We start from the raw sequence: 24,322 nt of genomic DNA on the forward strand, positions 1-24,322 counted from the left end.
TTGCCCTCTGCTTCCTCACCCACACCTCTGCTATATCCTTAACACACCATCAGGTAATTGCTTGCTTGTTTGTCTCTAACACTAGACTGGGATCTCATTCAGGGCAAGATTCCATTGTACCGTATTCTATCCCCAGGTCCTAGCACAGCATCTCAGCATCTGGCATCTGAGAGGTACTCTGTAAATGTCTGCTGAATAATTCCTCAGTAAATATCCACTCAATTCTCTCTTTTCCATCTTCAGATCTTCTTTAGCTCCTAACTATTCAATCTCATGTACAAGTTGGTCCACGATGGTGACCTGAGGAGACTTGCTGCTTTCCAGCTCTCTCATACTCCACCACAGCCTCTATGCGGGCCAGTCGATCTTTCTAGAACCCACATCTGACCACCCCACTGCTCAAACACTTTCAGTGGCTCTCTATGGCCCATATAATAAAGCCCAGTTTCTTCTCATAGTGTCCTCAGCCTTTCATAAAATGGCACCCCAAACTAACTCTTTAACCTCATCTTCTGCCCCTCCCAACGCTAACCCCAAAACCACACAGATTCTCACACTCCAGCCAGAGCAAACTTTCTGTTGACCCCAGAATGCAACATGCTGTTTCATGCCCTGTACCTGGGAGCATCGTTCCTTCCACCTGGGATGTGGGATGCTTCCTTTCAGTCCCCTTCCCTTGAAGCTTAGGATGCTTTACTATTAAAGACCAGAGTCAAAGGCCACTCCCTCTACAGAAACCTTCCTCGGGCAGTCAGTCACTCTTTCTAGCGTACCTCCTCCCCAGTACCCATCACACTGCACTGTAATTCCTGGTGGCTCAGGCACTCATCTGCTAAACTGAGATTCTCAGAGTGCTCATGATACATATTGACACCCCTACCCCACATTCCCAGCAGAGTGCCGGGTAGTTTGTAGTTGCTTAACAAATGTTTATTGCATCAAGACAGAGTCCAAATCTTGACTATCACGTTCTACTGAAGGCGTAAATTAGAAAGACTGTCAAAGCAAATAAACTCAGCATCGCATTATATGTGACCAAAGGCTGGGCTCTTGTAGGCCATTTTTCACTGTCCACTGGGGTTCCACCTGTGAGTGTGGTACATCTCCATGACCAGATTATAAATTCTTTGGGGGCAGAGACTCAGTACTACATGTGCTGAACAAGCACCTGGGTAGACTTCAGGAAAGAACTTCTAGAGCCAGCCTCCTACTCTGAGGGTCTTAAAACAATCTGGAGATTCTCTATTCCTACAACTGGGAGAGGCAGGTATGGCTGAACCCGGTTTCTCACCAAGAACAAGGGAGGATTTGTTGGGTCTCTGACCCAGCTGGCAGACAGGAAAATAAGGGCCCTTCAGCACCAGCTCAGTTCATTGCCCTGAACCCACACTCACACTCAAGGCATTTCCCTGAGATAAGCAAAAACAGAGGTTTGTACAGATGTATGCAGAGATGTTGGATTTAAAAAAAAAAAAAAAAAAGGAGGAGGAGGAAATCTCTGCTCTTCAAAAACCATGTCCGTGATTTACATGCATAGCACTCTTGGCGTACAAGCAGGGCTCCAGGAATTTGGTGGTTAGTTAGGGCCAGTTTTAAAGGTTAAATGAATCCCAAGATGGCATTTCTGAATTCCCGACAACTGGTTAGCGGCAACGAGCTGGAGAGCGGTCAACATGGCATCCCCATCCATCTCTTTGCGCTTCTGAGTATATTCAGACCGTCTAGCTGGCTTGGTGTCCCTCCCTGCACTGAAAGCCATTTCAGAGAAATATTAGTAGATGCCATTTGTGGCTTGTCATTTCCAGGCTAAAGTTCAACTTGCAGGTTGCTGTGGCTGTATTTTAAATTACATTCTGGTCCTCTGATATCAGACATTGCTGATGTTCTTTGAAGAACACAACAACGGGGGGTCACCTATCAATCAGCAGCAACAAGAAGCCACTCATGGAAGGGAAACAGATGGGGAGGGGACGCTTTGGAGCAACATTGCTTCTTAGAATAAGTACATTTTGCCAATTTCATCCCTTTTTAGTATCTATTCTTTTCTTTTCACCTTTTAAGTTTGCTAGAGAGTTCCCTGTACATTCTGGCAGGACGCCAGTGTTCTATAGCTTCTCTCAACCAGCAGGTTGAGGAAAGTTCCCATTTGGGCCGGCGAAAAACATTTCCTGCTGAAATTTGGGGCTTTGTGTAATGACTCTGCAACTACAGGTGCCCATCTGGCTGAGGATCTAAGCTCAGCCCTGGGATTTGACATCGGCACTGTGCCATGCCGGGAGCACACCTTGGTGGCTCAGCTCTCTCCGGGGTCTGTTCTTCTCACTCATGACCACACTACGAAATCTGAAAAGCAGGGGCGCCTGGGTGGCTCAGTTGGTTAAGCGTCCGACTTCAGCTCAGGTCACGATCTCGCGGTCCGTGAGTTCGAGCCCCGCGTCGGGCTCTGGGCTGACGGCTCAGAGCCTGGAGCCTGCTTCCGATTCTGTGTCTCCCTCTCTCTCTGCCCCTCCCCCGTTCATGCTCTGTCTCTCTCTGTCTCAAAAATAAATAAACGTTAAGAAAAAAAAAATTCAGGGGCGCCTGGGTGGCGCAGTCGGTTAAGCGTCCGACTTCAGCCAGGTCACGATCTCGCGGTCCGTGAGTTCGAGCCCCGCGTCAGGCTCTGGGCTGACGGCTCGGAGCCTGGAGCCTGTTTCCGATTCTGTGTCTCCCTCTCTCTCTGCCCCTCCCCCGTTCATGCTCTGTCTCTCTCTGTTCCAAAAATAAAATAAAAAACGTTGAAAAAAAAAATTTAAAAAAAAAAAAAAGAAAAAAAAAATTCAAAATCTGAAAAGCAGGGAAACTCCTCTTCTCCACCTACCTTTTTTTGCTTCTGGATCGTGTGACTCCAGACAGCTGATTTGCCTTAGCTAGAAATCAAGGAACATCCCCGCAAATGGCAGAGTTCATTTCTTCCCGCAGCTCACCCCTTGAAACCTCACGTGACAATTCCTCCGTTATTGCCATCTAGCACTGATCTCTCTCCTCTCACTCTATCTGTAGCCAAAAGTGTCATCTTCATCCATGCGGACAGTCCTCCTGGGACCGAGGGACCCGTTGCAAGGCATGCAGGACCTGGGTGCAGGGGAGACGCTGTATGTCCAGGTATGTGCAGAAATCACCAAAGTTTGGGTCAAGAGAATGGTGTATTCCCCTCCCACCGGCATATCTGCAAGGAAATATTCTGTCCTCACCACAGTCAGAAAGTCTCTCTGGTTCTTCTTTAGGAGCTAAAATATATTCAGAGCCAGTGGTGTGTGTGTGCTAAAGCTTTCTGATGCGTTGGCTTGTTCCCTCCCCATTTTACACATGGGGGAAACTGAGGCTTCATGAGATGAACCCAGTAAGTGGCCCATCTGAACCTTAAACTTTCAGACTCCAGAGAACAAGCATACCTTCCCTCCAGAAGAAGGACTTGGTGAGAGAGATTGAGTTCCAGAGCCTGCTAGTGTGAACTTGGGCCTAGATTCACGTCCCACACCACCCTCCATCGCCCAGGTCAAGTGTCCCTTTGGACAAGTGTCTCATGGGTATTAACCCTGACAAGCTAATAGAGCAATAACAAACAGCCAGTTTTCATCCTGGAGCACATCCCATGCACCAGGCACTGGGCTGGACATTTACATATGCAAATACTTTACATCAGGGGGAGGTAAGACTTACTCCTCCCTCACTGGGAGGTGATGAAACTCTGGGCTCAGAGAGCCTTGATAGTAAGAGCAGACTTGGGTTTCGTATGCAGATATTTGTGACTTCACCCTCTAGCTTTACCTGCTTTCCCAGCAGAAACTGGGGCCCTCCTGGGCATTTGGAAGCATTTGGCTGAAATAGTTTTCACAGAGCACCCTGAGAACTTGGCTTTTATCTCCCACTGAATTTGCTGAGCCTTGAATTACCCAGAAGTTGGGATCCACTAATGGAGCCCCCCAAGTTGTTTCTTTGTGGGCCTCTTGTGACACCTTTTTAACACCAGGGCCACAAAACCATGGAGAAGTTGTCTGGGCTCAAGAGAACGTTAAAAGCAGCTCTAATTGTAATGGAATAAACCTCTCGTGTTCTCTTAGTCTTAGATAGTGATTTCCACAGGAGGAGAGCCTATGGCAGCAGAACAGCCAGTCCTGAGACCTAAGAGGGGAAGGGGTCAGTTTTTGCTCTGGTTACCCCCCCGCTCCGGGTAACCAGCCCACTGGTGCAAGATACGGAGCTCCTGGTGGCCACTGCCAGGTCTATGTGATCCTTCTACCACCCACCTGATGGAGGCCCAGGAAGTGCAAGTGCCTTGCTTCCAATGGGGAGGAGATTCCTGGGCGGTAATTTGGGCATATCCGTGTGCCACCCACAACTTGGATTTCCCCTCTCATGGTGGGTCTCTGACACCTTGGGCGAGAACACCCAGCAGCCTTGGGCATCAACCATCCCATGAGGGGCCTAAGCAAGGCTCCCTACTCCCATTTCGAATGCTGCGGTTCAGGGCAGGCCTCTCTGATTTGGCCTTCCTGCTCCTCACGTAGAATGGGCAAGTACCACCTACTCCAGGGTCCTGCCTCGTCCTTCTCAAGCTAACGGTGAGTATCGGCTGTCACTAGGAGGGCTGCTCCGTGGAGCCACACTTCGGGCAAGGTTCAGGGTTTACTGAAGGGTGTAGAAGAGGCTGCTAGAGATTCCAGCCCAATCCGCGTTTAGGACTATCCACAGCCTGGACGGTTTTCCATTGGAAATCATTTGAAAGATTTACAATAGATCCATGGTAAATCATGTAAATCTCTGACAAATGGAGCATTTGCCACAAATAGGCTTTGAAGGGTGTTGGTGAAGTCCTGTCTGTGCAGTGTGAGATCCAGGAGTCCTTGAAAGCATTGTATTTATGTATGATACATTTTCACAGAGGCCTTTACATCCAAGAATCTCCATGCCCTCTCTGAAAATCCTGACCTTGCAAGTGCTCACAAGAATCACCCAAGGCTAATGGTGGGGGTGGGGGGGATGAGGAGGCTCCCAATTCCTTCTTCTACCCTCAACTTGGGCTGCTCACTCAACCATGGCAGCAGCCATCAATAGCTTGGAGCATGCCCCTTCCTTGCCTCAAGACCTACTACCCACCTCACAGGGGGAATTGAGAAGGCCAATTTAATTTAATTGATTACCACTTACCAAGCTGTGGTTACTCCTCTGAGAGGCCTATTTAAAGTTTCTGAGCTACACAGAGATAACAAAATAAAAAGCAACAGCATAAGGCAAAGGACGATTATCAAATTGCTCTGGGAACCTTCAATGTGAATAAGATATAAAAGAAAGATTGAAAGGTATTAGTCCATAAGTCTCATCGAGGTCAGAGAACTAGAGCAAACCTTCTTAAAAAGACTTTTGAAACAAAACTTTAGAAAATACTTTTACACACACACACGCACACACACACACACACACACACACACACACGCTGCAGTCCTTTCTCAGACAAATATGAGTACCTGTCTTAGAACTGCATTAACATTGTTAACCTATTTTAAATTCCTAGGGCACAGCAAGAGTCTTACATGCTTATAAGATTTTTTTTTTAATGCATGAGCTTTAAACTTGTTTTCTTACTTTAAATAGATGTATATTAACTCTCCGGTTAGGCTGTAGGACCTCCTAGCTTAGTGGAACAGCCCAACAAAATAAGAATGGCTACAAACTCTGTAATTTACTCACAGGCATAAATGGATATATAAATGTAAAAATGTGCACAATATTTTATGCCATGCTTGGCTTCATTGTGACCTAATGTTTATAATATGTAAATAATGGCTTCCTTTTAAAGCAAAGAACTTTTAATATACAGATTCATCTGAAGTCCTATTTTTTTGATATAAACAGAAATAAAAAGAAAAAATATTCTTTTGCAATAAATAAATACCCAATGACAAAGGTTACCATTGAAGGGATTGAAAATGACAGAAGTCAACAGAAAACTTTCAATATCATACTTCTACTTTAATATGAAGATATTGTTATCAAAGGAAAAGACTCAAGAAATTCTTTGATAAAAATAATCTCACACTATCTTTGAAGCGGTTTCATTTATTTTACTACCCACTGTGTTCCTTATCAGAAGGCCAAGGGTAAGAAGTTTCCTAGTTGTGATTAGGAAAGAATCTGATAGATCAGAAGACCCAATTGAAGTTGGACATAATAAGTATTAAAGTATTACATGACATTAATCCTGCCATTCCATTACTCTCTCCATCTTTGTGCACAGACTAATTATTCTGAAGCCAGTGTTCAGGAGAAAATAGAAACATACTTACTCTGGGCTGGAGTAATCTCTTTATTGCATCAACAAGGCTGGCTCTGTACTGGTCCAGAAACAGGCTGACATTGAGAAGAGAGCAGAATCCAGATTAAACTGGGTTCCAAGTCTAATGATACTAATGGAGATAAGTACAAGACTAATTACACATGTTTACTCAACACTAAAAAAGGAGAAATTGTTTCCTTCCATTCAAGTGTCTCACTGGAACAAAAAAAGATATTGTGGTTGGTGTTATCCACCCGAAGCCAAGTCATCAACATGCAACTGGCCAGGATTCACACATGACTGGGTCATGTGTGAGTGACAAAGGGACAATTTCTAAGCTGCCATTTGGGGGGATCATCTGGTTGAGATGTAACACTTCCTGTCATGAGAGCCTAGTTTCTATAGACCTGGGCCATCAGCCCACGGAGGGCACTATGAGGCCACCCTCCAGAAACAAACACCAGCCCTCTGATGCCCAAACCACAGAACAGATCTCAGGTGGTGATGGGTTTTAGTGACTAAGAGCAGCACTGAGGTCAGACTCAACCACTGACCTAGGAGTAAACAGTTCCAGAAACAAAGACCAGGTTTAGGCAAGGTATCACACAGGGTTTTTCTCCTTTGACCTCCATGTTGATTTTTTTCGAGTTCACTGTGATTTTTCATTTTTCTTCTCTTTTGAGAATTTCTTTTTTTTTTAATGGTTATTTATTTTTGAGAGAGAGAGAGAGAGAGAGCATGAGCAGGGGAGGGGCAGAGAGAGAGGGAGACATAGAATCTGAAGCAGCCTCCAGGCTTTTCACTGTCAGCACAGAGCCTGATGTGGGGCTGAAACTCATGAACCATGAGATCATGACCTGAACTTAACTGACTGAGCTGCCCAGATGCCCCCTCTTTTGAGAATTTCCGTTTGTTGCTCTGTCACCCCTTTGGTTGGGTCAGGCTAAGCCTTCTTTACCAGGCCTGCTCTTGGAAACCTGGGGCAGATTTGTCTTATCTGGGACTTGTGGACTAAAGCACTGAGCAGCCTTGTGAATCAGCCACCTCATAAGGGGCCTAAGTGGAGCCTCGTCCTCCCGTTTCTAATGCTGCAGTTTGGTGTGGGTCCCTCTGATTTGGCCTCCCTGGTCCTCACATAGCATAAGTAAACACCACAGATTTGAGGGCCCTGCCTCATCATCCTCCTCTGAACTCAGCGTGACTACCACCTCTCAGTAGGAGGGCTACTGTGCCGAGTCAAACTGCAGGCAAGTGGGGAGCCCAGTGCAGGGTTTAATAGACTTCTGGCTCTGAACTTTCTACTATGTGTGGCTACGTCGCTTCACACGAGGCCTCGGTTTCCTGGTCCATAAACGCCCACCTACGTGGCTGTGGTGGGCATCAAATGAATAATAAATATTAGGTGACAAATATTTGTTGATCATCTACTACACACTAGGGGCTGTTTTAGGCATTGGAGACATGCTGTGAACAAAACAAAGTTCCCATCCTCAAGGAGCTCCTGGTCTCTCTTCATTTACACACTACAAGTTCTAGCACAACCAACATACGCACCCAGAAGGTACTCTCTGTAAGTATCTGCTTACTGCCTGACTGGTAGAGAAACACAGTTCTTGAAATCGAGCAACTTACGTACGGTGTTGGTTTCAATGACCCTCAAACAGGCTGTCCGCACTTCTTTACGGGTATTGTTAAGGAATTGTCAAGGAAGAACCAACACTTGGGTAGAAAGTTCTACCAATTAGGTTGGTTCTCTTCCAAGTCTCTCATTTGAGAAAGGAGTGGGGGAGAGCAGTGTATGAAAAATTGCCAGGAAGTCAGTGCTTGGGTTTCACCATGACGTGTACAGTAGAAGGTTCTTCTATAAAAGGATGCTTTGAGCATCGGAGAAAGAATCCTTTAAAGATGAGCTAAAATCATACCTAGAGTGGGAACCTTATCCCGCTCCATCCATCAATCAGGACAACCTGAGGGTGAGCCAAGGGAAAATGTTCCTATCATTCCATTAAAAAAAAAACAACAAAAAAACCACAAAAAAACCCCACTAAATCTTAGAGCTTAGAGTGTGTCTAATTCAAATGCTACAAAAACTTGCCCATAAGTCATATTAGTCAGTGATTAATAATCATTAAGGGTTGATAAGAAAGGAATCAAGTTTGGGGCTCAGTTGGTTGAGCATCCGACTTCGGCTCAGGTAGTGATCTTGCAGTTTGTGGGTTCGAGCCTGCGTCAGGCTCTGTACTGACAGCTCGGAGCCTGGAGCCTGCTTCGGATTCTGTGTCTCCCTCTCTCTCTGCCCCTTCCCCGCTCATGCTGTGTCTTTCTCTGTCTCTCAAAAATGAATAAACGTTAAAAAAAATTAAAAAAAAAAAAAAGAAAGGAATCAAATTCTATCTTGGTCTTTTTTAAAGTTTTCTCTTCAGGACTGTATACCCTATTCTTTAGTGAGGTAATAATATCTTAATTTTGTTTTAATTTCATTTATTTATTTATTTATTTATTTTGAGAGAGAGAGAGAGAGAGAGAGAGAGAGAGAGAGAGAGAGATATCAGGGGAAGGGCAGAGACAGAGGGAGACACAGAATCCGAAGCAGGCTCCAGACTCTGAGCTGTCAACACAGAGCCTGAAGTGGGGCTTGAACTCACGAACTGTGAGGTCATGACCTGAGCCAAAGTCAGATGCTCAACAGATGGAGCCACACAGGCGCCCCAATAATATCTTAAATTTTAATAATTAAGCACCCTGGTTTTATTTTTTAAAATGACTATCATTGTGGGACAATATCTCTGTCAGTTACTCAGGCCCATAGGAGAGCTGGCTGGTTATGATACGCAACATTAAGCAAAAGACTGCTCTTCAGTTTGTACCTGTGCATCCTATGAGCTGGTAAGACTGTCAGAAATAATCAGCACCTTAAAAACTGAGCTTAAAACATAACCTTATAAAGCCCTGTTTCCACTCAACGTTGGTGATATGACAAAGATATTAATATTGCAGCCTACTGGAAAATGCACCTTAACACCCAAGCACCCATTCCACACAGGTATTTGAATGGCAGTGTTGTCTACTCCATCCTTCCAAGTCAAATTTCCCAAAAGTAATTCTTACAGTTCTCTAATAAGTCTTGATTCCAAGCAGCTCACCTTTCTACTTAGCTCTGAGGCAGAATGTATAATGCTTTGTAGGATACGTCATACGAGCAATTTCAATGTGCTTTAGTGGGAGTGATGTATAATCTCCTGAAAATTCACCCCTTAAATAAGTCCTAATGGGCTCTGAGAACAACAGCAGCTTAAGTGGATCTATTTAAAAAAGGCTGAGTGGGTCACTGATTGGAATGGAGATACCATTTCAACTCTCCCTTCTGTTACTGATCAAAATACATGGACAGTTGCACTAGTTTGGCTATTAAAATACACACACACACACACACACACACACAGCCCTCTATATAATGCACTTGTGGAATCAACACTTGCTTTGTTCCATTGATCTGGTCTGATTTCAGGACAAAGGAAAGGTGCTAGGCCATTTTCACCGCCTCCCTTAGAATCAGAGTTTTAGGCAGAGCACAGAGCACCCAACCCTCCACTCATAGACAAATTAATTAATGAGTGCAGTGGACAAGGAGACATTTCTCGGTCAGTATCCACAGAAAGGAAGGTCTCTATGCAATCTTCAAGATGACATGTGCTAAGTTAAAGATTTAACTTTCAGAAGAATGGCCTCTATCAATATTTATCAACTGATTGCTGTGCAGCCAGGGTTGATGGGGGGTCTGATTGCCTGTGGGGCTACCCCTTAGGGTGCCAGATCTTTGACAATTTGTTTATCTTCTTTGGGACTGAGTTTTAGGTATGGCTGAGTTTAGGTAAAAGGGCTGGCCGCATTTGGGTTAAAGAGTTTTTCAGGTGGGAAGGCTGCGATTTAGAACTATCCACGAGCACAGCATCTGGAAGAAAACAAAGATATTCTAGAGCCTGTTTTGAGAAAAAAAAAATTTTTTTTGTTGCCACAAACACACCTTAAAAATCAAACTTTTTTCATCATTTAGAATAATAGAAAATAGGAACAACCCACCATACATAGTGTAAAAATGCTAAGAGAGCCAGTGGGGTGGTGTAACCTTCCTCCATTTCTCCACAAAGTCTCAGACGGCGCTTGCAGGCACAGTGCTGACTGTCCTGTGGACCTAGCGCGATGCATCAGGCTATGGATGGCATTTTAGACTTCCTTTCCAAGCCTTTAGAGAATCCAAACATACAGAATCATTTTTATTTATTGCAGAGCTACAATAAACTGGACAGCCATCGAACACTGAATGAAAGCGTTCATTGGATGAAAAAAAAAAAAATCTTACTTCCAGACTCTGAGATTATTGTGATTGAACAGGAGTCTGGAAAGGCAGGCTGAAAATTAACAATCATGTGCTAATCTAAACTCAGCAAGGACCAGGCTGGACTGCATTCGGGTAGAAAGGAACTCTTACATTAAATTCGATGTTAAACAAGTCAACCGAGGAACTTAATAGGCAGGTTTTTCTTCTACACCTGTGGTTAAATATTCTAATATTGTGATGTTTGTCAACAGCATCCTTTCGCAGGTGTACCTCAATTTTTTTCCTCTTGTTTATTTCAAAGTTGACATTTTACAAGTTATTTAGAAACTGTTGAACCATGAAACTATATTTCATTGTCAAAAATGCTGAATGGTGAAATACCGGCTCGCTTTCGCAGCTTGCCTCTTTATTTTAGAATCTGGGGAGCTCCTAAATTTAGACGTGAGCGAAGGAGACCGTCTCTTCTGGGAAAGAAGTCATTTCCCCCACAGCCCACAGGTTTATGAATGTTTGAATGTAAATATATGAATATATGAATGATTTAAAAACATAAACATATCACCCGCTCGCTCTTGTAATCATGTGCATTTTCCCTGAACCGCAACGTGGGTTTGGAATAGGTTTGTGAATGGGGTTTGTTTTCATGTAAATGGGATCAAGCAGTCCCACTGGTTAGCTATTCAGAGAATCAGACAATGCCACCCTTGCTGGAAATGCTTCAGTAAGGATTTAATCCATGAACCTAATATTTGAACTCCAACTCTTGCTTCATATTCCTATGGCCTTAATCCAGATCTCACGGATAATAACTAAAGGACGGTATGCGGCAGTGTGATCTGTTTATGCGTGGCACCTATTTCTGCCACTGAGTATTTCAAGTTTCATCTTGGAGGTGGTGTCTAAAGAGAGTTGTTTTTTCTTTTCCCCTCCTCTGTAACATTGTGGAAAAAAAAAATGCAGCATGGTCTGCCTGCCCGTCCCCAGAAGCATCACCCACGCCAATCACTGACAGAGCAACACCAAACCGTCAGGACATAAAGAGCTCACGGAGCCTTTGCTTCACTGCTATGTGTACAACATGCATATTAAAAATATCACTGTGCTTTCTAAGTTTCTAAGCAGCTTACCCATCCCTGTGAATATGAAGAGAGACTATTACCAAAGCATTTCTTTTGGAAATAATATCGGCATTGCAGTGAGACTAGCTTAATGTTTCACATTTACAAATGGGAAATTATAAACAGGCTGACATTTTGGCACTTACGACACCAGGGGGAAAAAAAAAACTTAACAACTCACGCATAGAAAAGCCATTTATAAAATAAAACTTGGTATATTTAGTTCATTTGAATCCGTAAATACTCACATAGCTCCTAGATGTGTGTGTGTCTGTGTGTGTGTGTATACATCTAACATTGTGCTATGTTATGTATTTGCAATGAAAGCCTTAACTGAATATGCATTATGTATACCAGTTGTACGTGACCCTGTTGTTCACTAGGGGAAAAAAAAGATATTTCTCAAACATGCTGTGTGGCTATTTTTAACCTGAGAACATTAACCAGAAAAGAGCTTAAATCTTACTTCCGCTGCTTGTCTCTCTGGTACAAATAGGATGACATGGTGTGAGTGTCCATAGCACAGGGTCTGACAAAGCCAGGCTGTTCTGATATTTGTGTAAGGGACACATTTAACTCTAAATCTCCCAGCCAGACCTGACTTTCTCCACATATCAGAGCCCACGCCTGCGACCCTGTCTAAACCTCCAAGAAGATGCCTCCCTGCTTCCCTCTTCCTGCTGCTCTCTGATCTTTCATGCTTAATCTCATCTAATCCTGCCAGCATTATCTTCACCTGTGCAATGAAACCTGGAGGATCCTTTCTCATATTTGGTGAGGAGAGGCAGTTACTAAATTACTTGCTCAAATCGTATGGTGAAGTTTTAGTGCCTTGGTTTTGATCAGATGAGGGATATAACATTAGGCACCAGACCAACGATTAGTCCAAAATCTGTTTCTCCCTCTTTTGGAACAAGGTTTTCTGAAATTGGGTGCAAAGACACTAAAAGGCCATGGAAAACTAGAAATAGAACAAATTCCTTCTTTTCCCTTGAGAAGTATTTTTCAGAAGAAAAAAGAAAGCAAATCTAATTCCAATGACTTACGTAGAAGAGTTACCTATTGAAAATCTTATTTAGAATAATAATAATAATAATAATAATAATAATAATAATAATGACGGCCTGAAAATTTCATCCCATTTCTCTCCGGGGAAAGTTTTCTCTAGGTTCCGGATCTCGTAATTGGGTTGATTGATACAATAGAACTTCTTCAAAATCCGAACATGTGTTTTCAAATCTAAAGTGTCATAAAACCATGATAAAACTACAAATAACATCTTACTCTTACCAGGGAAAAAAATACTTTAGAACTGTCAACGTTTCCCGTATGGTGAAATAATTCTTATTCGACGTGCATGACGAAAATACCTAAGATTATTTGAAATAATTATTAAGGTTTGATACATATTTATCCTGCAACTTGGGATCAGGCTCTCATTAACAATAAGTAGATTGAGCTAAAAGAGAAGACAAAATATCTAATGTAAATTATTTTTAAAACGCAGGCACCTGACAGAGATTTTAATGTTATTTGCATAACAATAAAATGTAATTTTATAATTCCTGTTTTGTGTATAATTAAACATCATAATTGAATACATTGAAAATTTAGATAACAAACATACATTTTAAGAAAAGATATTTCCCCGAAGATATTCCACAAATACGTTTATTTGTAGGAGCACATACGTGCGTGTACACACATGTACCTATATTCCCTTATCTCAATAGTCAGATCTCTCCTAAGAAGTAAGCTAATTGAGCTGTTTGTGTTGATAAACTCCTTTTTCTCCAGACTATTCCTCTCCGAGCCATAATTATTTGCAATTTGCCTAAGTCGTCCATTTACTGATACGTCAAGCATGAAACAGAGGCAATTCCAGAAAATGGAAATGCTTCTCAAAATCAATCTTTGGGAAATAATGTGGTAGAAGTTACTGTGTGATAGAAGACTACCTTATAACTGTCACATGGAGATGAATATTAATTTGTTGAGGTTAAGGTGGCTTTGTGCTTCATTTGTTGACTTGGCTTAGCCGTCAGCAAAGCAGCACAGCCCAATTACTCCAGCAAAGCTATTTTTTCTAACAGGAGTTTTATGATTTTTATGTACTTACCAGTCAGCACACATAACAATGTCAAAATGTCCTTCCAGTTGAGAGACATCTGTCTCATTATCCCATCGTAAAACGCTTGAGGAGAAAAAGATTTTAAAAATTATACTTAGGGGTTTTTTTTTAAACTTTTGATTTTGAGCTATTAACATTATTTTTTGTGGCACTTGAAATTATTTAAAAGGTATATACAAATTATTTCAAAAGGCATAATAAAAAAATTAAGGATGTAACTGTCTGTTCTGTATTTTACTTAGTCTTCAAATCTAGAAGAGGAAGAATTCTCTATTTAGATACAATAGTTAAGCCTGTGCTAGTTTTTATAGTTTTTTTTTGTAGATGAACCAGGGAAAAACATCTTATTTTTACCGTAGTCATTACAATGAGTCCAGACTCTTAACATCAATGAGGTACATATTGAGATCAAAGTATTCCCCGTCTGACTGGAATACAAATTTATAAAAATAAATGATGTGAAACTTAGTGTGTATCTATCTTGCCTGGCATGTCAGTTGCCTTTGCCTTTCTGATTGAGGAAATGAGCAATTTGGCAGGATGGAAGAAGAGCCAACTTTCATTTTTGGTAGTTCTAGTTTTTAGGCACATTTTAAAATTCACCCATCCTACCAGGTTTTAAACCTCATATTAGCAACAATAATTAATAGCACATATTTAAAAATTCTAGTTGTGCTTATGAAGCCAACCAAAGATTTTAAGTTACTTTTAATTAATAATGGGGATAATCAGCATTTTACCACATTAAAGTACTGTAATGGTTCCTCTTTCCACATCAAAAGTGATTTGCAGTGCTATTTTTCAAAGGAAAATTGTGCTCCTATCTTCTACTTTGATTACTATTTAAAACCAAACTGAGTGAGCACATTCAACCCTGTCCAGGTATATTTGGTTTTCCTGGTGGGTTCTTTATTTCTTCTCCATCTTCCCTGGGTGAAAAGCCATATATTTGAATAAAAAAACCAAGTCTTATGTCGGTAAGTCCAAAAGTTCTTCCGCTATACACTAATATACACAAGTGGTAGTGAATTTCTTAACGCAGAAAAGATTAAACACATCACCACGAAAATATCTATACAGACTGAGGATCAGTTCCCCATTCACTCATCAACTCGTTGTTACTGAGCACCCACTGTGTCGCAGGCCCTGCACTGTGCCACAGGCTGTATCTTCATGATGGCAGCCTAGCAGGACATGCAGATACATAAACCTATAATTCTGATGCTGTGTCCTATGTGTTGTGTAAGCATACAGACATAATAGAGCTCCAGGGAGGGCTTTCCAGAAGAACGTGTCATGCCATGACACTTGGACAAGCTTTCTAAATTAACTCTACTGTTCTACTTACTTGGGCCTACTGGAGAGCCAAGGAATGGAAAAACCAGGGAAGCCCTAAGAGATTAAGGCTTACTTTGTTTTTAGATTAATTCCTTAGAAACTCCATGCACCTGAGGAGAGTGGGACACAACCGATATTAACTTTTATGGAAATGCTGAGGCCTCCAGTGCAGCTGGAACTCCAGCTCCCTGGGAAACCGGGCCCAATGAGCCCTCATCAGAGACCTAAGAGTCCTAAAAAGTTACTACATGAAGAAGCTAGTTGAAAGTATAGATCTATGCTTGACCTTTTCAAATCATAAAAATAACGTACCCATCGCACAAGTTTTAGGAAAAAACTGTGAAAATTACTCATAATCTTACCATTCTGTAAACCATTATTTAGAAAGTGCTTCTAACACATAAGTAGTTACTAAAGCACATGAACAGAAAATGTAGGAAATCCTGTGGTGGGTACTGCATGTTGGATTCCTGAGGTGCTTCAGCCTTTGATTCAACAAAGACAAATTGGAGAGACAGGGGCCTAGATAGCAATTGGCTGTGGATTACCACAGCAGATGTAACAAGTGATTCTAAAAGAAACTGAAATGCTTGGCTTGGCCACATGGACCACAACACATTCCCAAAAGGCATTTGTCTTAGTTCTCATGAGGCTTATGGCCATGCTATCCCCATAACGGTAAGCATGTGACAAAAGAGTGGTGTATAGACAGAGTTCAGCTTTGGTGTGACAGGCACACCTAGGTTCAAATTTTGGTTCCTTCCTTGACTGGCTATGTGAACTTGGAGTTTGCTTTCTCAGCTGTAAAATGGAGAGAACAATGGCCACCTTCTTGAGAACACCATTCACACTGTATTTTGGAGTTACGGTGTTCACGTAGCATACGATGAGAAGGGTGCCCGCTGGAGCTATGCAATCAGGAGACCTTCCATCTTGGAAGGAAACTGACGATGGTGACGTCAATATTCAAGAAGCTGGGCCTTCCAGTTCTTCTCTTCCAATGACCTTGCCCTCCACCCTTCTCAGATAACTCACAGGATGGTCATGTACACTAGAGCAGTATTTTAGCTGTGGGGAAGGACCAGATTTTGTTGTTATGGTTTTTAGACCCAATCTGTTGCAGACCAACCCTTTTATAAAATACAATATAAATTAATAGACAGATGAGATTTTAAAAGCCAAGACATTCTAAATATAAGTCCACCGATCATATGCTTGGATAGCACAGTAGTGTTCTTAAACGTTTACTTTCAGTTTCTGAACTTTCCTGAGTAGCATGCAGTTCACATATTGGCTCCAGTGTATGGCCTATTTGTTGAGCAACACTGTTCAAGACCTTGTCTTTATGAATAACTACAATCCTGACCTACTCTCTGACCAGCCCTTTCACAGCTAACCCCTTCCAGAAGGTATTCTAATCTCAACCATTCTTCATTCTTCTACTCCCTTTTCCCTTTCTTACTCCCTCCTGTTTGTTAAATCCAGCCCTCTGCCTGCTCTGAGACTGCACCTGTGCACCTGAGTGTGACTGGAGAAAGCACAAAAGCATCCTGACTGGCTTTGCTTTAAATTCATAACCATGAACCCCAAGTGGACTCTTGGTGATGTCTAACAGTTATACTTAGACTTCCCTTGTCCACTTACTCCCCCAGTCTCCCAGGTTGTTATTTTGCACTACCTTCTCTTTTCAAAATGCTAACACTTCCTCTCTCACCCTCACTCTCAGCTGATCACCTTGCTTCCTACTTTACTGTCAAAATTGCAGGTATCAGATGAGAACTTCCACATACTCTCACCACCACACTTATGCTCCTAACAACATCTGTTCCCATATACCCTGCCTTCCTGCCTGTTTTCATAGATGAATTAAAGATGCCATACCCTGGGGTGCCTGGGTGGCTCAGTCAGTTGAGCATCCAACTCTTGACTTCGGCTCAGGTCATGATCCCAGGGTCGTGGGATTAAGCCTCATGTCAGGCTCCATGCTAGGCATAGAGTCTGATTGAGATTCTCTCTCTCTCTCCCCTCTATCCCTTTCCCTCACTCACATGCTCTCTCTCTCTCCCTCTCTAAAATAAAATAAAAATTTTAGGAGAGTAGTTCTCTCTCCTAAAATATCTTCACTCTACTTACCCTCCAGTTTTAACTCTATTTCCCAATTCCTCCTCTGCAGGAAAAAATCCATGAAAAAATTGTTTAAACTCTTTATTTTCAATTCAACCTCATAGTTTACAGGGTACTGGGTACAGTCCTCAGATGGGTCTTATCTCGGTAGGGGAGAATATTTAGTCCTAGACTAAATGCTACTCTGGTTCTGCCTAATAAATATTAAAAGCAAGACCCAAAAGTTATTTCAAAATAACTTAACTGTGACCCAGAACAAAATTCAGAAACATTTACTGGAATATAAAAACGTTTGATTCCAACAAGATAAAATATAAAATACCTGGCATACAATCAAAGATTACCAGGCATACAAGGAATTGAAATAATACAACCAATGATGAGGCAACTGGTTTTAAACAACTGAAACCAGTCTAAACCTGCCACAGATGTTAAAATTAACAGACAAGAGCATTAAAATAGTTATTATAATGATATTCATTGTATTTAAAGAAATGAATAGAAACAAGAAAGATATTTTCAAAGTCCCAAATCAAACTTCTAAAGACGAAAACTACAATGTCTGAGAGGAAAAAATACATCAGATGTAATTAATAGCAGATTAGACATTTCAGAAGAAAAGATAAGTGAATTTGAAAACAAAGCAATAGAAACTATCCAAAATGAAATACAGATAGAAACAAAGAATAGAAATAAATTAAAAGAGGTTTAGTGAGTGAGCTGTAGGGCAAATTTAAATGACCTCAAATATGTGTAACTTGAGTTTCCAAAGGACAGAAGCGAGGGAGGAGCATGTATGGAAATTATTTGAAGAAATAATGGCTGAAATGTTTCCAAATTTAATGAGAACTATTAACCCACAGATCAAGAGATTGCACCAACTCCAAGCACAAGAAACATGAGGAAAACTATAAGGCACAAATAATCAAATTGCCCAAAAGCAGTGATAAAGAGAAAATCTGAAAAGCACCCAAAGGAAAAAAAAAGACACATTATATATAAATAAAGGTAAGAATGACAGCATATTTCTTGTGAGTAATGGGCAAGTCTGAAGACAGTGGACTGACATCCTTAAAGACTGAATGGGGAAAAAAAATCTGTCAAGCTAGAATTATATAGCCAGTTAAAATATACTTTCCCCCAAAATGTAAAATAGGTATTTTCAGACATACAAAACCTCGAAGAATTAATCATCAGTAGACTTATAGTACAAGAAATGTAAAGGAAGTCATTCAGGCAGAAGAATGATCATACCAGACGAAAATATGAATCAACAGAAAAAAATGATGAGAACCAAAAATTGTAACAATATGGGCAAATATGTAAGATTTTTTAAATTATTTAACTCTTTGAAATATAATGGACTAGCTAAACAAATAGCAAGCACTGTGGAGCTTATAACATATACCTCAGTAAAATATAAGGCAATAGCATAAATACTGGGAGGACAGTAATAGAAGTATACTATGATAAGGTTTTTACAGTGTAGATGAAGTGGTCCATCACTTGAAGATAGACTGTGATAAGCTAAAGATGTATATTGTAAATCTTAAAAAAAAATTCTTTTTTAACATTTATTTATTTTCGATTTTCGAGAGACAGAGGGAGACAGAGCATGAGTGGGGGAGGGACAGAGAGAGAGAGAGAGAGACAGAATCCGAAGCAGGTTCCAGGCTCTGAACTGTCAGCACAGAGCCCAATGCAGAACTCGAATCCACACACCGTGAGATCATGACCTGAGCTGAAGTCGGACGCTTAACCGACTGAGCCACCCAGGAGCCCCTAAAGATGTATATTATAAAACCTAAAGTAACCACTAAAACAGCTAAACAAAATTATAGCTAATAAGTCAACAAAGGAGATAAAATAGAATGGAAGGAGAAAAAGATGAAAAGAGGAAGAAAAAGATGGAACAAATGGAAAACAAAAAGCAAAATGACAGATTTAAATCTAACCACATTAGTACTTGTATTCAGTGAAAATGGTATAAATGCCCCCAAATGAAAGGCACAGTGTCAAGTTGGATTAAGATACTGCATTCTCTCTCTCAAAAAAAAAAAAAAAGTAAAAAGTAAATAAAATGCTAGATGCAAGTATATGAGGTTTACAGTGAATCTATTTTTTTTTTTTTTTAGAGAGAGAGAGAAAGCATATGAGCCAGGGGAGGGGCACAGGGGGAAAGAGAGAGAGAGAGAGAGAGAGAGAGAATCTTAAGCAGGCTCCACACTCAGCATAGAGCCCGATGTGGGGCTCAATCTCATGATCCTGGGATCATGACCTGAGCAAAAATCAAGATTCAGATGCTAAACCAACTGAGCCACCCAGGCACCCCAATAAGTGTATTTTAAATGTGAAGCACAAGTGGGTTAAACGTAAAAAGACATACCAAGAAACACTAGTCAGAAGAATTCCAGATTGCCTATGTGAATGCCAGACAGTAGATTTCAGAGCAAAGAATATTACTGGGTATAAAACGGATCACATTATAATGTTAAAGGGCCAATTCAAGAAGGAGACATAACACTTCTAAATGTATATGAACTTAATAACAGAGCTTCTAATTTGAAGCCCAAATGGGTATTACTGCAAGAAAACATAGACAAAACCACAATTATAATGAGTGATTTCAATACTCCTTCTTCAATAATTAATTGAAGTAGACAGAAAATAACCAAGGTTACAGATGACTTTAACAATGCTATTGAGCAACATGACTTAATTGATATTTATAGAACACTCCACCCAATAATAGCAGAATAAACTTTTTTTTTTCAAATAGATATGGAGCATTTGCCAAAATATATCCATTCTGGTTCTTAAATATTTTTTTTTAATATTTATTTTCGAAAGAGAGAAAGAGATAGCGAGCATGAACATGGGAGAAGCACAGAGAGAAGGGGACAGAAGATCTGATGTGGCTCTGTGCTGACAATAGAGAGCCCAAAATGGGGCTCAAACTCACAAACTGTGAGATCATGACCCCAGCCCAAGTCAGATGCTCAAGCAACTGAGCCACCCAGGCATCCCTACCCATTCTGGATCTTATTCTAACTTTCAACAAAGTTAAAAGATTTCCAGTCATATAAAAATATGTTCCCTGCCCATCATGGAATTAAATTAAAAATCAATATTCTCTATAAATAATCTCCAATATTTAGAAAATAAATAATATGCTTGTAAATAACCTAGCATCCAAAGAAGAAATCAAAACAGAAACTGAAAAATATTTTTAATTGAATGAAAATGAAAATACAACATATAAAATTTGTGGGATGATATCAAAGCAGTACATGGAGGGAATTAATAGCACTAAAATGCCTATATCAGAAAAGAAAGGTCTCAAGTCAATAGACTCCATTCCAAACAAAAGAAACAAACAAAAAAGCACCCCCTCACACACAAGAAGTTAAACTCAACATAACCAGAAGAAAGGAAGTAAAGATTAGAACAAAAATAAATGAAATAGAAAACAAAAACATAATAGAAAAATCAAAATAGGAATATATTTCAAAATAGAAAATTTCAACATAGAAAACCAGTGAAACCAAACACTGGTTCTTTGAGAAGAGCAATAAAATTGATAAACTTCTAGTCAGACTGACTAGAAAAACAGGGAGAAGACATAAATCACCAACATCATGAACGAGTGAAGTGGAATCACTACAGATTCTACAGATAGTAAGAGGATAATAAGAATATAACAAGTATTCATAAAATATATTAATAAATATATATATTCTCTACAGGTATATAAATACATATCAATATATAGATATAGACGTCATGATCAAGTGAGGTTTGTCCTAGGGATACAAGAAGGTTGCTTTAATGTTTAAAAATTGATCAATATAATAAATCACCATATTAATGAACTAGAAAAGGAAAAAAAAACGTATCTCAATAAATACAGAAAATGCATTGACTGACAAAATCTAATATCTATGCCTGATAAAAATTCTCAGCAACCTAAGAACAGAAGGTAACTTCCTCAACCTGAAAAAAGTCATCTGGGAAAACCTACAGCCAGTATCATATTTAATGGTGAAAGACTAGATTTTTTTTTCCTTAAACATCAGAACAAGGAAAGGATGCTTCCTCTCACTATTGAACATTGCACTGGAGGTTCTAGACAATCTAATAAGGCAAGAAAAAAAAAAGGTCATCAAGACTGGGAAGGAACAAGTAAAACTGTCTTTATTAGCAGGCAACCCTATCGTCTATGTAGAATATCCGATAGAATATACAAAAAAAAACAAGCAGAACTAACAAGTGAGTTTAGGAAGCTTATGGAATATAAGACCAATATACAAAAATCGGTTGCATTTCTTTATATAAGCAACACATAATTGGAAATTGTAATTTCCAATTCCATACCATTCACAATAACATTAAACAATCCATACCATTAGTAGAATAAAAATATGAAATACTTGGAGATAATTCTGACAAAAGATGAGAGAAATTAAATAAGACCTAAATAAATGGAGGTAATTCAGTGGATAAAGGAGAGTATTTTCAACAAATAGTGTTTTAGCATTTGGATATCCACATCAAAAAAAAAAAAAAAATATATATATATATATATCTCCAACACATATCTTGTACCATATTAAAAAATTAACTCCAAATGGGTCATAAAATTAAATGTAAAACCTAACACTATAAAACTTGTAGATGAAGGTACAGGAGAAAATCTTTGTAACTTTGGATTGAGCAAAGATTTCTTAAATATGACACAAGATACATGATCCATAAAAGAACAAATTGGTAAATTAGACTTCATTAAAATGAAAACTTCTGCAGTTTGAAAGATGCTATGAGGTGAATGGAAAGAGAAGCCACAGGCTGGGTGGAAATATCTGCAAATCATATATCTGATAAAGGTTATATCATGTAAGCTTACATATAAACATATAAAAAATATATAATGAACTCTCAGAGTATGTTAATGAGAAAACAAGCAACCCCCCCCAAAAAAAGTAGGTAAAGCATTTGAGCAGATGCTTTTCCAAAGATATGTAAGTGGCAAATAAGCGCATAGAAAGATACCCAACATCATTAGTAATTAGGGAAATTCAAATTAAAACCCTAATGGGATAGTACTATACACCTATTAGAAAGGCTATAATTTAAAAAATATTTTTAATGTTTATTTATTTTTGAGAAAGAGAGAGAGAGAGAGAGAGAGAGAGAGAGAGAGAGAGAGAGAGACAGTGTTAGCAGGCGAGGGGCAGAGAGAAAGGGAGACACAGAATCCGAAGCAGGTTCCAGGCTCTGAGCTGTCAGCACAGAACCCAACACAGGACTCGAACTCGCGAACCACGAGATCATGACCTGAGCCAAAGTAGGACGCTGAACTGACTGAGCCACCCAGGTGCCCTAGAAAGGCTGTAATTTAAAAGACTGACCATATCGAGTGTTGAAGAGGCTGTGGACAAAACAGAACTCTCTGACAGCACTGATGGGAATATAAAATAGTAGAACCAGTTTGGAAAAGTTTGTTGGGTTCCTTAAAACATTACATATGTGTCTCTATATGATTTAGCTGTTCCACTCATAAGTGGTTTACACTAGAGAAGTGAAGGCACTATCCATATAAAGAATATATCCACATATCCGTATGTGTACATAAATATTCCTAACAGTTTCATTCGTAACAGCCCCAAAGTGGCAACAGCCGAAAAGTTCATCGATGAGTGAAAACAGGAATAAATTGTGGTGTATCCACACAAGGGCACGCTACTCAAGAATAAAAAGGAAAGAACTATTGATCCCTGCAACAACACAGATGAATCTCAAAATATTCTTACTGACTGAAAGAACACCGACTTTCTAAAAAAAAAAAAAAAAAAAAAGCACGTACTGAATGATTCCATTTATTTAAATCTCTAGAAAATATAAACTCACATAAGGGGAGGGAAAACAAAGCAGTGGTTTTCTGGGGAGGGAGGAACCTTCAAGAAGCAAAAAGGAGGGGGGCGCCTGGGTGGCGCAGTCGGTTAAGCGTCCGACTTCAGCCAGGTCACGATCTCGCGGTCCGTGAGTTCGAGCCCCGCGTCAGGCTCTGGGCTGATGGCTCGGAGCCTGGAGCCTGTTTCCGATTCTGTGTCTCCCTCTCTCTCTCTGCCCCTCCCCCGTTCATGCTCTGTCTCTCTCTGTCCCAAAAATAAATAAAAAACGTTGAAAAAAAATTTTTTTTAAAAAAAAAGAAGCAAAAAGGAGGGATTATTAAAGGGCAAGAGAAAACTTTTTGGGGGTGAGAGATATTTTCAGTATTTGGATTGTGGTGATGGCTTCAAGGGTATACACAAATTTCAAAACTTACAAAATTGTACATACAGTTTACTGGATGCCAATTTACCTGAATACAACTGTTAAGGAAAAGCTAAAAGGGAAATGCTTTTTGAGACAGCAGGGTGTATACATAAATACTACTAGCCCCTGGACCTATATGGACTTTACACAATCTAAGGCATAACATTCAGATGCAAAGACAAGTAAAAGATGGTTCTTCCAAATCCCCAAATCATGCCAATGTGTTACCTAGAATTACACCGACACTGAAGAAAAATTTATGTTGTCACCATTTTATTTGACCACAATGTCAAAATCTTATTTGTTTGAAATTCATTACGAAGCAGAGTACAATTTTACAGATAGAAATGTAAAGCCAATCATCATTACAGAACTCCCCATGCTTTAGAAAAATCTGAACACCTATAGGCATATCAAACCCAGTAAGTTTAACAGGTACAGCATAGCAGAAAGAATGCTGGGCTTGTAGCTAGGAAGTTCTGAGTTCAAATACCAGCTCTGCCACTCACAGGCCAGTGGGGCTGAGAGACGCAGAGTATCATGGCCCTCATCTGTAACAGACGTTAGTTGCCTTGCACAGCAATAAAGAATCGAATGAGCTAGAATATATGAAAGATGCATTATCGGTGCTCCCTTATTCT

General features: G+C 40.2%; 1 protein-coding gene across 5 annotated transcripts in view; it reads right to left on the bottom strand.

Moving 5' to 3' along the window:
* Positions 1-24,322, bottom strand: part of CAMKMT (calmodulin-lysine N-methyltransferase) — a 408,282-nt gene that overhangs the window by 11,573 nt on the left and 372,387 nt on the right. For 4 of the 5 annotated variants that reach the window (XM_058684252.1, XM_058684253.1, XM_058684249.1 and 1 more), the window contains 2 exons: positions 13,893-13,967; positions 6,327-6,390 (listed from right to left, as the gene is read on the bottom strand). In XM_058684252.1, coding sequence (XP_058540235.1) covers positions 6,327-6,390; positions 13,893-13,967 — 139 coding nt within the window. The remainder of the gene's footprint in view (positions 1-6,326; positions 6,391-13,892; positions 13,968-24,322) is intronic. The other variant, XM_058684251.1, reaches the window with a different exon arrangement.

This window comes from Neofelis nebulosa, chromosome 9 (genome assembly GCF_028018385.1).
Source record: "Neofelis nebulosa isolate mNeoNeb1 chromosome 9, mNeoNeb1.pri, whole genome shotgun sequence".
In the NCBI taxonomy this organism is placed as follows: domain Eukaryota; kingdom Metazoa; phylum Chordata; class Mammalia; order Carnivora; family Felidae; genus Neofelis; species Neofelis nebulosa.